General features: G+C 37.6%; 1 protein-coding gene across 2 annotated transcripts in view; it reads right to left on the reverse strand.

The window, feature by feature from the left end:
* Nucleotides 1-304: 304 nt before the first annotated feature.
* The window catches only part of HADHB (hydroxyacyl-CoA dehydrogenase trifunctional multienzyme complex subunit beta), a 33214-nt gene continuing 19608 nt past the window's right edge, over nt 305-13910 (reverse strand). For both annotated transcript variants that reach the window (XM_069495215.1, XM_069495216.1), the window contains exons 7-16: nt 11676-11763; nt 10303-10490; nt 9760-9940; nt 9103-9224; nt 6950-7029; nt 6825-6872; nt 6095-6182; nt 5651-5725; nt 5073-5237; nt 305-1315 (exon numbers count right to left, since the gene is read on the reverse strand). In XM_069495215.1, the coding sequence (XP_069351316.1) occupies nt 1280-1315; nt 5073-5237; nt 5651-5725; nt 6095-6182; nt 6825-6872; nt 6950-7029; nt 9103-9224; nt 9760-9940; nt 10303-10490; nt 11676-11763 (1071 nt within the window). In that variant the 3' untranslated portion in view covers nt 305-1279. The remainder of the gene's footprint in view (nt 1316-5072; nt 5238-5650; nt 5726-6094; nt 6183-6824; nt 6873-6949; nt 7030-9102; nt 9225-9759; nt 9941-10302; nt 10491-11675; nt 11764-13910) is intronic.

The following is a 13910-nucleotide window of genomic DNA, read 5'->3' on the forward strand; positions in this document are numbered from 1 at the left end:
TCTCCACTCTGTATCACATGAAGAACAAGAGTTCTTATTTCAACATAGGCAAATTTATAGATCTTTTATGATTAGCACTTTAAATTTCTTCTTCAAGAAAACCCTCTTTCTATTCAACTTAAGGTAACAGTGGTGTTTTTTTCTAAATTCTAAAGTTTTTTACCTTCTATATTTATCTGGAGTTTTACATTTTTTTACCTTTTATATTTATCTGATTTTTGTGATATATATGTAAATATAATGATTTTCAGTATTAAAAACTCACATTACATTGAAATTACCAGGGAAACCATGGAGAAATGATACTGGGACCCTCAAATATCCTTTTAAGTGTTTAACTCTAGGTCCTCTGCCCAATGTGTCCCCAAACTAGAGGGTAATTCTGATTACCAATAACTTTCATAGACCCATACAACATTCACACACATGGCCACAACTGAGCCTTTTGCTTCTTCAAAGCACTAGCATACATGTTATTTAGTACAGTGTAGTTGATCAAAATAAATAACTTCTTTATACTTCATTTAAATCCTAACCAAGAGAAGCATCTCCAAACAGATTAAATTTACTTCAGTCCAGCGAAGGGGACAAAAGGTGTTATTCTAAAGCAGGACCCTCTTTATGTTCCAGAAGCCTCACGGTTGACCAAAATAGTTAGAAGTTATTAATACAAATGAGTAAGTAAAGGCAAAATTTGCCCCTAAGCCAAGAGAACCACCTTCTCCCTCTAAGAAAAAAAATAAGCCAAACAGTTCTCCAGTACTTCTCCACTTTAGTAAGGCTGACCACCATGATACTTATATATCTAAATATTTATTACAGGTTTTCAGTGATGTTTAGATTCTGAATTGTTTTTCCATAATGAAGTTAATTTAGGCACAGTGGTTTGCATTTTGTAGAAAACACTTATCTTTAGGACATAGATAGGGACAAGTATGATTTGCAAATGTTAAAAAGATGATTCCAAATCTCAGCTAACTTCCTCCCTAACTGCAACCACTCATTTAATCTTTAATGACAACAGAGACCAAAACCAACTACTTATACGTATCTGTGTGAGATTCTGGTGACTTAGAAATCCTTGAAAGAGGAGTAAACTGTGATTACTGAAGAGCTTAGAATATTGGCGAGGCTTAATTGCAAAGTACTTAACAGAAGGCCACAGTATTGTTTTCCTAAGAGGAGCTAGGAACTATAGATGTCATTTAGTAATGCATTGAAATGGCATTGCCTAGGATGAGTGCTGCACAGAAACTTCAGGTCACCTCTTCTCCACCTATTATTGTGGATAAGCTTCCACTATCATGGCATGGCCCTGTAAAGAAAAAAAAGTCTAATTAGAGCAATGAGTGGTGATTAATCTCACCAGTACAGAGGCAGCAGAAAACAATGGGAAAAGTACAGGCTTTGGAGTTTGATCCTGGCTCTGCCATTCAATCGCTGGGTGATCTTGGGCAAGTTTGTAGCCATTTTGAACCTCAATTTCCTCTATAAAATGGGGCTCATGGTGTCTATTTCAGAGTTTTTGTGAACACTAAATTAAATAGCATATAGTAGCCAGGCACAGTGGCTTATGCCTGCAATCCCAGCACTTTGGGAGACCAAGGCAGGAAGATTGCTTGCGCCTAGGAGTTCAAGACCAGCAAGGACAACACAGCAAGACCCCATCTCTGCAAAAAATAGGAAGATTAGCTGGGTGTAGTGGCACACACACGTAGTCCAAGCTACTCAGGAGGCTGAAGTGGGAGCATCACTTGAGCCCAGGAGTTCAAAATTACAATGAGCTATGATCAGGCCACTGCACTCCCGCCTGGGTGACAGAATGAGACCCTATCTCTAAATAAATAGCATAGAGTATATACATGTATGTACATATATATATACACATACATACCACAAAGACACACATATATTTATACATATATACACATATATATCTATATATATGTACATGTATATGTTAATATCTATATTTTGTACTATATTAATAGAGTATAGATTCTGTCTAGTACAGTCTAACTCCCAGTAGATATGTTATAAATGATTGCTATTAAAATGAGAAATCACAAGTGCTTTTTTAGCTGTACAAAAATAAACATGGGCCGGGCACGGTGGCTCACGCCTGTAATTCTAGCACTTGGGAGGCCGAGGTGGGTGGATCGTTTGAGATCAGGAGTTCGAGACCAGCCTGAGCAAGAGCGAGACCCCATCTCTACTAAAAATAGAAAGAAATTATATGGACAGCTAAAAAATATATATATATAGAAAAAATTAGCCGGGCGTGGTGGTGCATGCCTGTAGTCCCAGCTACTCGGGAGGCTGAGACAGGAGGATTGCTTGAGCTCAGGAGTTTGAGGTTGCTGTGAGCTAGGCTGACGCCACGGCACTCACTCTAGCCTGGGCAATAGAGTGAGACTCTGTCTCAAAAAACAAAACAAAACAAAACAAAACAAAAATAAACATGATACAGTGAATGCCAATAAGGTAAATTTCTAGATGAGAAAACTGAGACTTTAAAAGGTTAAGTGACTCACCCAAATCACAAGGCTATTAAGTAACAGGGCCAGGATTTGAAACCAGGTCTAGATGATTCCAAAGCCTGGGCTCATCCTTTCTTCACTACTCTACACAGGTTAAGGAGATGATCCAAGGGACCACAAAGGGAAGACGTAGAATATCTCTTCTCTAGCACTATACACAGTGCTATGCACTAGTTATGTCCTTAATTTAAACCTGATGTAGAAATTTTTGATTTCATGAGTCTAAATCTTATCTGATAATCACACTCATTCTAACTTCTGGACTGCCATTAAACCAGTTAATAGCCTACCTAATCTCTCTGCTTCTAAGTTCAATTCAATCCCCACAGATATTTATTATGGAACTAGTATTTATAAGGCACCGAGGTGAACACTGTGTGGGTTTAAAGATTTGCTACATCGTTTCTGTCATCAATCTAGCACACACTGTAGTTCAAAAGAGTTAAGTACTTTGAAAAGGCATAAGCAAACAAAAAAAGAGCAGGGATGCGAAGGTGTGACTAACATGGGGTTTGTCCTAGAAGGACTCACAATAAGGCGGCATACTCTTCTCTAGCTTTATTTAAAATACCCTATTTTTACGCTCCATATTTTTTATTGCTCTAGGTCAGTGGTTCTCAACTGGGGGCGATTTAGCCTCCCACCCTCCCCAGAGGACATGTGGCAATGTCTGGAGATATTCTTCATTGCCCCAACTGTGTATGTATATGGGGCAGGGGAGGGGAGGAGTTTGTTGCTAGTGCTATCTAGTGGGTAAAGGCCACGCTAAACATCCTACGACACATTGCACAGGCCCCCACAACAAAGAATTATCTGGCCCCAAATGTTAATAGTGTCAAAGTTGAGAAACCCTGCTCTAGATCTACAGTGACAGATCTTCCTCTGATCTCCTAATGATGTTGGCACCACTCATTTGGCTCTTGACAAAACAGTGCCAAGTTTTATCTAGTTTCTCAGATATATCATATCTTCTCTCCTTACTAAGCTGTAAGCTTCTAGAAGAAAGGTACTAAGTATTATTCTTTGCTCATCCATAAGAGCATCTAGTATACTCTATGTGATAAAGAATTAGGGAATACATACTCAAATCAACAGACATTACCCTACATGGATTACACACTATGTTCATATGTAGTATGTGTGAGTTATCCCTCTAGTGGAAGCCTGGCACAAAGATAAGAGGGACAGTTCTAGCCTTAGGTGACCACAGTTTTCTTTAGATGAAGTTATACAGATTAAAAAACGTTTCTAATCATAAAGTCTAAGATGTTTCAACTTATAAATAACTGACTCCTTATCTCTGCAAAGTCTCTAAGGTAAAGCCATAAATAAAGGCTTTTAAATGTAAGATGTTTATGCTTTTAAATATCTTATTTATTCATCTTGATCAGTAACAGAAAGTTTCTATAATCTGGAGGAAAAGAAAATCTGTTCACATCAGGATTTTAAAAAACCCAAAAACCAACAGTCAGTCTTCCTTTTGGATTTTACTCCCAGAGTAAAATGTTATATCATGTAGGAAGTTGGATCTATAATGCAAGTGTTGTAGAGAGAGAAAAATCTGTCAGAATAACGTAACTTCCCCCAGTTGAACAGCAGTAAATTATCAAGTAAATTAATCCCCCAATTAAGGTATAATTCAGTTCTCCAGAAATACAGTTTATCTCTTGTAGAGATTTTATAGATAAGGTCTCATGATGACTAGATAAATGAATAAAAGTTTATTAGGTGGATGCCTTTCTCAGCCTCCATCCATCTGCACCCAGATATTAAAAATAAACAGCATTTTGCTAAAAAAAAAAAAAAAAAGTTATTATTAAAGAAGAGACTAGGCCAGGCGCGGTGGCTCACGCCTGTAATCCTAACACTTGGGAGGCTGAGGTGGGCGGATCGTTTGAGCTCAGGAGTTCAAGACCAGCTTGAGCAAGAGCGAGACCCCATCTCTACTAAAAATGGAAAGAAATTAGCTGGACAACTAAAAATATATAGAAAAAATTAGCCAGGCATGGTGGCACATGCCTGTAGTCCCAGCTACTTGGGAGGCTGAGGCAGAAGGATTGCTTGAGCCCAGAAGTTTGAGGTTGCTGTGAGCTAGGCTGACGCCACAGCACTCTAGCCTGGGCAACAGAGTGAGACTCTGTCTCAAAAAAAAAAAAAAAAAAGAAGAAGAGACTATATATTGAGATATTAATGATGTCTGATAAGGAGATTATATACAGGTAATTCTATTTTCTATATACCTTTTGTGTTTTCCATAGTTTTCATAATAATGAGCACATATTAATTTTATAAACAAAAATACATAAACATTATATGAGGAAAAAAATAGTTTGGATTTAAATAGCATCTTCTTTCCAAAGAATTGTCAGAATTGAAGTTGTTACATCCTCCCACCTGGCTCCCCCCAGGTCATTAGAAATATTGCTTTAAGAATGTTTCAAACTCAACTAAATCAAACATTCTAATGATAAACTTGTTTTGTTTCCAAGAAAGTGACTTCCCACAGGTTCCTATGAAGCCGCTGTGACATACCTGTCCTCCAGCTGCACAGGCAGCCACTAAGCCATACTGGCCTCCTTCTTTCCGTAATCTGTTGGCAGCTGTCATGACCAACCGACAGCCAGTGGCTCCAAATGGGTGTCCCAGGGACAGTGATCCACCCCAGTTATTAAACTTCTCCAAAGGAGGCACTCCAACCTGGCTCCCACAAAAGTAAAAACACAAAACGTACAGGTAAGTTTACTTAGGAATCAAGCCAGGCTCTTAGTAACAGGAAGTAAAGAGATAGAGAGAAATAACTAATAATAGACACATCAAACATAATTTTACTGTAAAAGAAAGTCTAGGTCATTGTTAAAGATAAGAGTCCATTTATCTTTCATCTAATGTTAAAATGGGAGGAACAAAAGACAACATAAAATTTTACTTTTATTTTTGCTAAAGAGTTTCCAGGAACTATTTTTAAACTAAGAAATAAATATATTTAATGAAACACAAAATTTTTCAAAAGAAGCAGCTTTTCCCTTCATATTCTTATTGGCAGATAACTAAGCACCAAATATTAATGTGCTTTGGAAATACATATACATATTTTTTTATCAGAAACTTACCTTGGTTTTTCTACCCATGTAGTTTTGTGCAAACCAATCAGAATCCATGGCTTTAAAGTTAGCCAAAATTTGACCCTAGATGGGAAAATAATTCAATAAGGACCTTGTTATTAATGTTCCTCTAGGCTTTATTTTAGGCATGGATTTTTGTAACTTTAAAGTTGAGTCAATCTTTAAATCAGTTTTCAGTGAAAATTATCCAAAGAAACAATCTGGCACTTTCGAAGGGCCTCAGAAGGAATGTGTTCCAACACCGTATGTGTGGCCCTTGGTTCCCTCTTCTTTCCCCTCCCAGCAATCTAAGTCAGTACTTAAAACATAAAGCTCCACCCCTGTTTGACTCATATTATAAAATCATGTCTTGCTCTCCCCCACAAACATGGACTACATTTTTTTTTTTTTAATGACTGTAGTTCTTTCATATGTGCCTTTCAAATGACTTACTGAGAAAGCTTCGTGAAATTCATAAGCATCAATATCATTCATGGTCAATCCTGCCTTTTCCAGAACTTTTGGAGTAGCATATGTTGGTCTGAAATGGAAAAATAATTAATATCTTAAAACTTTAATTTTTATCCCAAGAGCTCCTTCATATTCTCCAGACTGAGTTTTACGTGAGTATTTAATATCCTTCACTCACTCATTGATTCTGGTATACAAATATTAAGTGTCGGGGATACAACGGTGAAGTGGACAGACATGCCCTCTGCTCTTACTAGGTTTATATTTTATAGTCAGGGAAAACAGGTAATAAACAAACAATGAAGGGTAAGGACAAGCTAATAAGATAAAAAGCTAGAAGAACGGAGTTCAAACGGCAAGGCGGGGAAAGGTCACAATGGAGGACAGTGAGGCTAGAGCCTTGTGAGGGGGAGACAGTCTAAATATCGGGAAGCTCTTGTAATAGGCTATTAAGATTGTGTAGCAGAGTGTGTGATAATATGAAAAATCACTTATAACATCTTAATGAAAAAAGAATGCAAAGTTATATATACATAAGTAAAATGTGTAGAAAAAAATAGAAAATAGTCCAAAACTATAAATTATGTCCAACATAAAGGATTATTATTATTTTTTTAAAAACCCGCCCACAAACCAATTATGAACTCAGTGAAATAAATGTGGGTAGTCAAATACTTCTGATTATAGTCCAAGGATATAAACTGCTACATACCCAAGTAAAAGCTGATCTTTTGGATCCTGAGACACATACACAAAATCCCTAAGTAAAATACAGAGAGGTTAGCTCCAGTAATAAAATAAAGAATTCAGAGGCAATTCACTTGAACGTGACTTTACCTCAAATATGCCTTCGGCTTATAACCCATGGCCAGAGCTTTTTCCTCTGCCATAATCAGCACTGCAGATGCGCCATCAGTCTGAAATGTTAACCAGAACAATAATGTTAAAATTCTGGAGGTCTTTCTACAGCCATCTTCTATGTCCTGCTCCTAAATCTACTAACTCATTATACTTAAACAGTGATTCTATACAGCAACACTTACTTCATCATATCCACCACTAAATCACAATTCAAACACACACACTGACTCATTTCTGGAGCACAAGGGCTGACAAGCCTTTTCAAAAAGTATTATAATTATCAAAATGGACAAAAAGAGCAAACTTTAAAAATATGCACTCATAACAAACATAAGCCAGAGTTTCCAGCCTTTGGCACAAAATATGAGCTAAAATAAATAAACCTCTTATTTGTTAAATTTTTTACATTTTTTGGGCTGTTTCTCAGCTACATCCTTCCCGTGGCTTCTAAGTGATTTTCTTCTACTTATAAACTCTGTAACAAGCAAACCAATAGGAGAAGAAACAGCTGAGCAGCTGAGAACATTAGAACCACAGTCTTCCCTCTTTGGACATACCCCATACATTTCTTCCCCAATGACAAAAGAGAAGTTAGGGGACAAAAAAGTACCCCTGTAGAAAAAGTCCTTTCGCATTACTTCAAAAAAGAAAAAGATCCCCCCAGAATCTAGAATCCCAAAGAAAAGGAAACAACTCTGTATAGTTTGCCAAATCAAACAAGTTCTACCACAATGTACTACATTTTTATAACCTAGCAACCCTAAAGACTATGTAGCCACCAACAAGGTGGCCATAAAGCCTGGAAAGACAGATGATAATACATAATAAGCAATTTATGGACATTGTATTAATAATATGTTCAATGTGCCGTCATGCAAAACTGAAACGAATGAATCAGTGCATCAACACATTTCTGAAAATCCATGTATCTGTGATATATTGCCGCTGGTGATCTGTCTCTCTGATTTTCACTGAATAAACCTAGACCTTTAGCAAACCCCAAAAGTAATCAAGGGGATTCAGGTCTGGCAAGTGTAGCCCATCATTCAATTTGGTTTTGGAAATGATCATCTAACCAGTCCTTTACCACTTGAGCTTAATGGGGTGGTACACCATCCTGTTGGAACCACTCCAGGTCCCCGTCCCCTAGCCCATTGAGAGCAGGCATTAGCCAATTACTGTGGGCAAGTATGTCACACATCTGCCTATATTTCCAGACTTTATGGCTGGGTAGGGGAGTTATACTGTAAGAGAAACATTGACCAGCTGGCCTATCTCCAGAAGACTATGCCCAAGGTGAGTAACTACACTTTACAAGCAGCAGCAGAATCAACAAGGGTGTTTAATTGAGGAGTCAAAAAAGCAAAGAAGGATACCAAGCTACCTGGGCATAAGTAAAAAATATAAAACAAAACAAAAGACAGGGCTAGATTTATTCCATGATGCTTACGGAAAAATAATTTTTGGGTCAGTATAAAGCATCATTTTCTAACAATCAGAGCTAGAAAGGTATCCTGTTACTCCTTCTACCTACGTTTTCACGTCTTCTATGACTGCCTAATTCATATCCTATGCTCCAACCTAGCTTTTCTCCAAAGAGGCCCTTTGCTGTCATACCTCCTTGATTTTCCATTTGCCGTTCCCTTTGCCTAGAATGGTTTTTTCAACACCTCTTCATCTGGCTTTATCTCTCACTTCACGATTTGCTGCTCAGGTGGTACCTCTTCTAAGATACCTCTCTGACTACCCTTGTCTGGGTCAGGGGCCCTCTATTTATTTTCTTCAATAGCCTATGCTTACAGCCATCATAGCACTTTCTCGCTATATTGCAATTATCCGTTCTTTTCATCTCCAGGGCCCAGCACAGGCAATAAAAGTTTTTTGACTGCCTTAGTGCCTGAAAAGAATAGCTTTTGTAGCAGAATGGTGGCTGGATTAGGTGATTTCTAAGGCCTTAAAACTATGATTCTATTTTTTTTAATGATTCCACTTTAACATCATCTTTATAATGTACAACTATATTTTTAAGCCTCTATTCATAGTACACGCCAAAAAATCTATTTTAGGCTTTTCTATGAAGAGTATAGAAATATAAGTCACTACTAAACACAAATAGCATTGACAGTTACCAGGAAAGAAGAATTTGCAGCTGTCACTGTGCCATAGGGCTTGATGAACGCAGGTTTTAGTTTGGCCATCTGCTCCAGTGAAGAAGGACGGATACCATTGTCTTTAGTAACTGTATCTTTTCCTATAAAAACAAGAACTTTTTAACTCCAGGGAACTACAAGCATTATATATTTTTTCCAGAGAAATATGCTTTAAAAATTACAAGAACAAATGAAATATAAACCTTTCTATTCACTAGAAAGGAAACCTTTTATAGTTATCAAGATACTATCAAATTTTAAAGTAAACTCTTAAGACATTTGAGAAATCATCTAAATGGTTTACTTAAAAAAAAGGACATCCTATTTTTTTAAGACATTTTTTCACATTTGGCTATTCTATACATAAGTCAGATGAATCAGGACTTTTAAAAATTGGCATATATGTATTAACAAGAACAAAAATATATAAGGAAGATCTAAAAGGAGACTCTTACTTGTGAAAAAAAATGTTTACCTATTGTTATATCATAAATTGAAACTTGAGTCCATGTTTAAGAATAAAGACTTAGCATTATGGAAACAGAACCAACACACTTATTAAAGTCTTTTTTTGTGTGTGTATTTTAGGAGCAATTCAGAACTCCCTAAAAAGTATCATGAAGCATCCTGTTTTACCAGGTACTTTGAAGGGTATAACATCAGAAAGGAGCCCTTCATCCTGTGCCTTCTTGGCCAGACTGTGAGAGCGCAGTGCATATTCATCCTGTTCCAGTCGGGAAATAGCAAACGCAGCAGCCAGTCGGTCTGCAGAGTGGCCCATGGTCTCACTGGTAGAGAACTCAGCCACCGCAGGGAGCTAGGAAAGGAGACATCCGAAGAGCAGGGACACTGTTAACAGGTGTTATACGATAGTTAGCATTGTTCCGTGTTATGTGGAAAAGCTAAAATCTGTTTGTTTACCATCTATAAATTAAGACCAAAACAAGGAAAGCAACCAGCTCTCTAAAGAGCCCCCTGACAAGGGCTCATAGATGCAAATTTTCTAACCACTATTGCTTTTTTCCCCCATCGTGATCAAATAACCCTTCCCTATAATTAAGAGAATCTACTACTATTAGAGCATACCAGAGCCCACACTGTCATACCTAATTCTAAATATCTGCAGTGGGATGCTCTGGCAACACAAGTCTTTATTTACATAAAGTTCACAAGTCTTACCTCAGGTGACAGGAAATTCAATCTGAATTTAGAGATTAAAGACAGTCTCTGGCCCAGGGTCTTGGCCTTATTGAGATCAAGCATCATTTTCCTCATTTTTCTTGAATGACGAATAGGGACATCTGACATTAACTCTACACCACCTGCCACGACCACATCACACTGGCCAGAAGCAATCAAGCCAACACCTACAGGGCACAGGTTATAGTTATATAAACATCTTTTGCAGAAAATAACATACCACTGAAATTTAAGCTTCTGGATTAAAAAGTTGGACAACAGTTATCAGCTTTGTACATCTGTAATTAAAGTTTTCACCTTTTCAGAGGGATTGAGAATTTTCTAAAATTTTTTATATTTAAAATTTTAAAATTTTGAATTTAAAAAAAAAATTTTAAAAACATATTCAACACACTAGAGAAAAACAAGTTTCATTCAGCCATATGGGCATCAACTTCTGGAAACAGCTGTCAGATCAACACTCAAACAAATCATATTCTAAACCAGAACACCTTGTGTATTTTATATGTTCCCAGCTTTAGTTTTCAGAAAGATTTTTTTCCACAAAGAAAATGTTAATTTCTACTACAAGCCAGAGAAAGTCTAGCCTTTGAAATGTGAGGCAGCCCCCTTCCCTCTTTATGGTCACTGGCTAGTATTCTGTTTCTCTAACTGGGAGTTGGCCACACGCCGCCTGGAGTGGGGAACACCCCTGGTCACTGCCTCTGGCATCATTCCCTGCCACCCATGATGTGGGCTGCCCGGCCTGGCATTGATATTACTAAATGAGCACGTGATTACGAAATCTTTCAGGTTTCCTGTCGTTTCACACCAAGGGCTGATGCTACAAAATGTCCCACAATTTTGATAAAGTTTGTTAGGAGAATTTACAATGATTTATAAAAATGCCAAGGATGTGGGGAGAAAGTGAAGGAAGGAGTTACACTGTCTAAAACAGTGACCATTTACAACTATGGTGGTGGTGGAGGGAGGAGGACTCCATCTTAGTGGAGAAGTATCGTATCAGAATCACCTAGGTTTAAAACCTAGAAGGTTATAAACTATTCATGCCTCAGATTCTAAAGCACCCTCCTAGAGACATACTCCTCCAGTTGATAATCCCTACTGCAGCCAGACACACTGCTGATGGAGGAACTACATCAATGGCTGTATGCCTCACGTATGGAGAGCAGGAAAAAGGCTGAGAACTACTGCCAAAAACCAAAATTTTAAATGTGACCTGATTTTTTAAAAAACCTAAGTGTAGAGATCTGTACTAATCTTTTACTTCTGTTAAGAGTACTTTTTTAATGACCATGTAAAAGACAAAAAAGGAAAATCAAGATATACCTTGTGCTTTCATTTAAACATACCTGTGGTCATGGCTTGGTTGGCAGAGATGCAAGCCATGGTGACAGTGTGTGCAGGAGTCTTGTCAGAGAAGCCGGCTCCGAGTACAGCCTTCAGGAAATACAATGAATGAAACCATCACTTATAAAGGAAGTGCACCATGTAAATGATGCTCTGAGCACTACTCTGTGTGGTAAATCAGGAAAGGGCTTCAGTTTAGTATTCTATAGAGCAATATTTAAAATAAAATTAAGCCCATCATAGAAAGGGTTTACTAATTTTTCATCTTGCCATTAATTTACAGGCATTCTGCCAAATTCTTGGTGGCTGGTTTCTAGTGTGGCATACAAGGCTATAAAACTTTTCTATCTCACCTAATGTCTTAGCAATGCTTTGCTCAGAGCCTTCAAGGATATCAATATATAATTTGATTTTAACTTGCTTAAATTTTCAAATACACTTAAAGAAACCTGTTAAAGACAGTTGATGGAATAATGAAATATACTATGGAGTGGGGTCCTCATGATCTGTGTTCTCAGGCCTCATGATGAGTCATAAAGCTTAGCAGTAAAGCAAAAGTCATCAAACATGACAATGACTTCTGAAGAACTGACCATTCATAAGCAGAATTCCCACTCAGGACCCTGCCTGCTTTCTATCCCTCTCTCTGCTCACTGCCATTTCGTTGCTCTCACGGACCATCTGAAACTCCAGACAGCACACTGCACATCCAATGCAGACGAGAACTGGAAAACTTGCCAAATATATAGGAGTTCAACTTGATGAAAGAAACTCTGGAGAACTGCCCGAGTCCCAAGTGGGCCTCTGACAAATAAGGGTCAGACCAGTTAACAACTGAAAAAGAGAAAACTGGCCAGGCTGATGACATAATAGATGATTCAAAAGAGAATAATTTGTAATTTGAAATTGAAAAACTGAGGCCCTCCATTAATCTTGCAAAAATGGCACAGTATTATGATGGCACAGTAAACATCAAACATGAAATGAGGCCATCTGTAATTTTATCATACTATTAGGGATGTTATCCTGACAAAAAATCAATCAATGCCTGATTCCATTTTTGTTTATGTAATTAAGAATTACATAAATTATGTATTCTTAATTATGGAATTAAGAATTAATGCATAGGTACAATTATAAAATAACTTATTTTTATAATATTAAAGTTTCACTTCAAAAATACAGCTTCCCTGAGGTGGGAGGATTGCTTGAGGCCAGGAGTTTGAGACCAGACTGAACAACAGCAAGACCCTGTCTCTACAAAAACTAGAAAAATTGGCCAAGTGTAATAGCGCATGCTATTAATAGTCCCAGCTACTTGGGAGGCTGAGGCAGGAGGATAGGAGGATGGCTGGAGCCCAGGAGTTTGAGGTTGCAGTGAGCTATTATATGACAATGCCACTGCATTCTAGCCCAGTGACAGAGTGAGACTCTTTCTCAAAAAAAAATTTTTTTAATTAGAAAAATAAACCTTTCACTCCCCTCCAGTACACACCTACACAATATTTACTATGAAATTCTGGATCCCATTATGGGGAATTCATTTTTAGTGATCTTTTTCCGAAACTATTTAATTATCCTCAGAATACAAACTTTCCCACAATTTGGTAAGATAAATATGTTTCCAAAGTCTAGATTCGAGGTTCAATGTTTCCTAGCTGATTTTTACCTTCATATTACTTTTATACTATTTACCATGATCTATAGAAATAGAAATGTGTTATAGTGGTACATGCAACATGGCCTTATTCTGGTCTTTCCAGGTAGGCCTGACACTAAGTGTCCGATCTACTTTGCTGAAAACTACTGCCTGGCAACTGCACATCAGCCTCTCAATGTAAACCAATCCAAAAGGAGAGAGGCAAGTCTTCAGGGAACAATAGAGAAGAGCTCCAAAGTGGGGCAAGCGTAAGGGGCACTCACGTCATAACAGCCTAATCCTCATGAGGGCCTTTCTAACATGTGTTGCCCTTGGCCCTAGATGACTCTCAGGACTGAAAGAGCTTTAAATGGAGGTGGCTGCTAGTGACCCTAAAGTCTGAATAGCTCTCAAGGCACTAAGGGAAAAGAAGGAAGATGCCTCTAAGTTGGAGAGTAGGAAATATGCTGAGCCCTTTCAATAAGAGTCAGGTTCATGGAAACACCAGAAGCCTTTTAGAATTTTATATTAACATTATTAATACAGACAACAGGTCCTAAAGAAATTCTTTAACTGGAAATTATGTTAAATTAGGTTA

This window comes from Eulemur rufifrons, chromosome 19 (genome assembly GCF_041146395.1).
Source record: "Eulemur rufifrons isolate Redbay chromosome 19, OSU_ERuf_1, whole genome shotgun sequence".
Taxonomy (NCBI): Eukaryota; Metazoa; Chordata; class Mammalia; order Primates; family Lemuridae; genus Eulemur; species Eulemur rufifrons.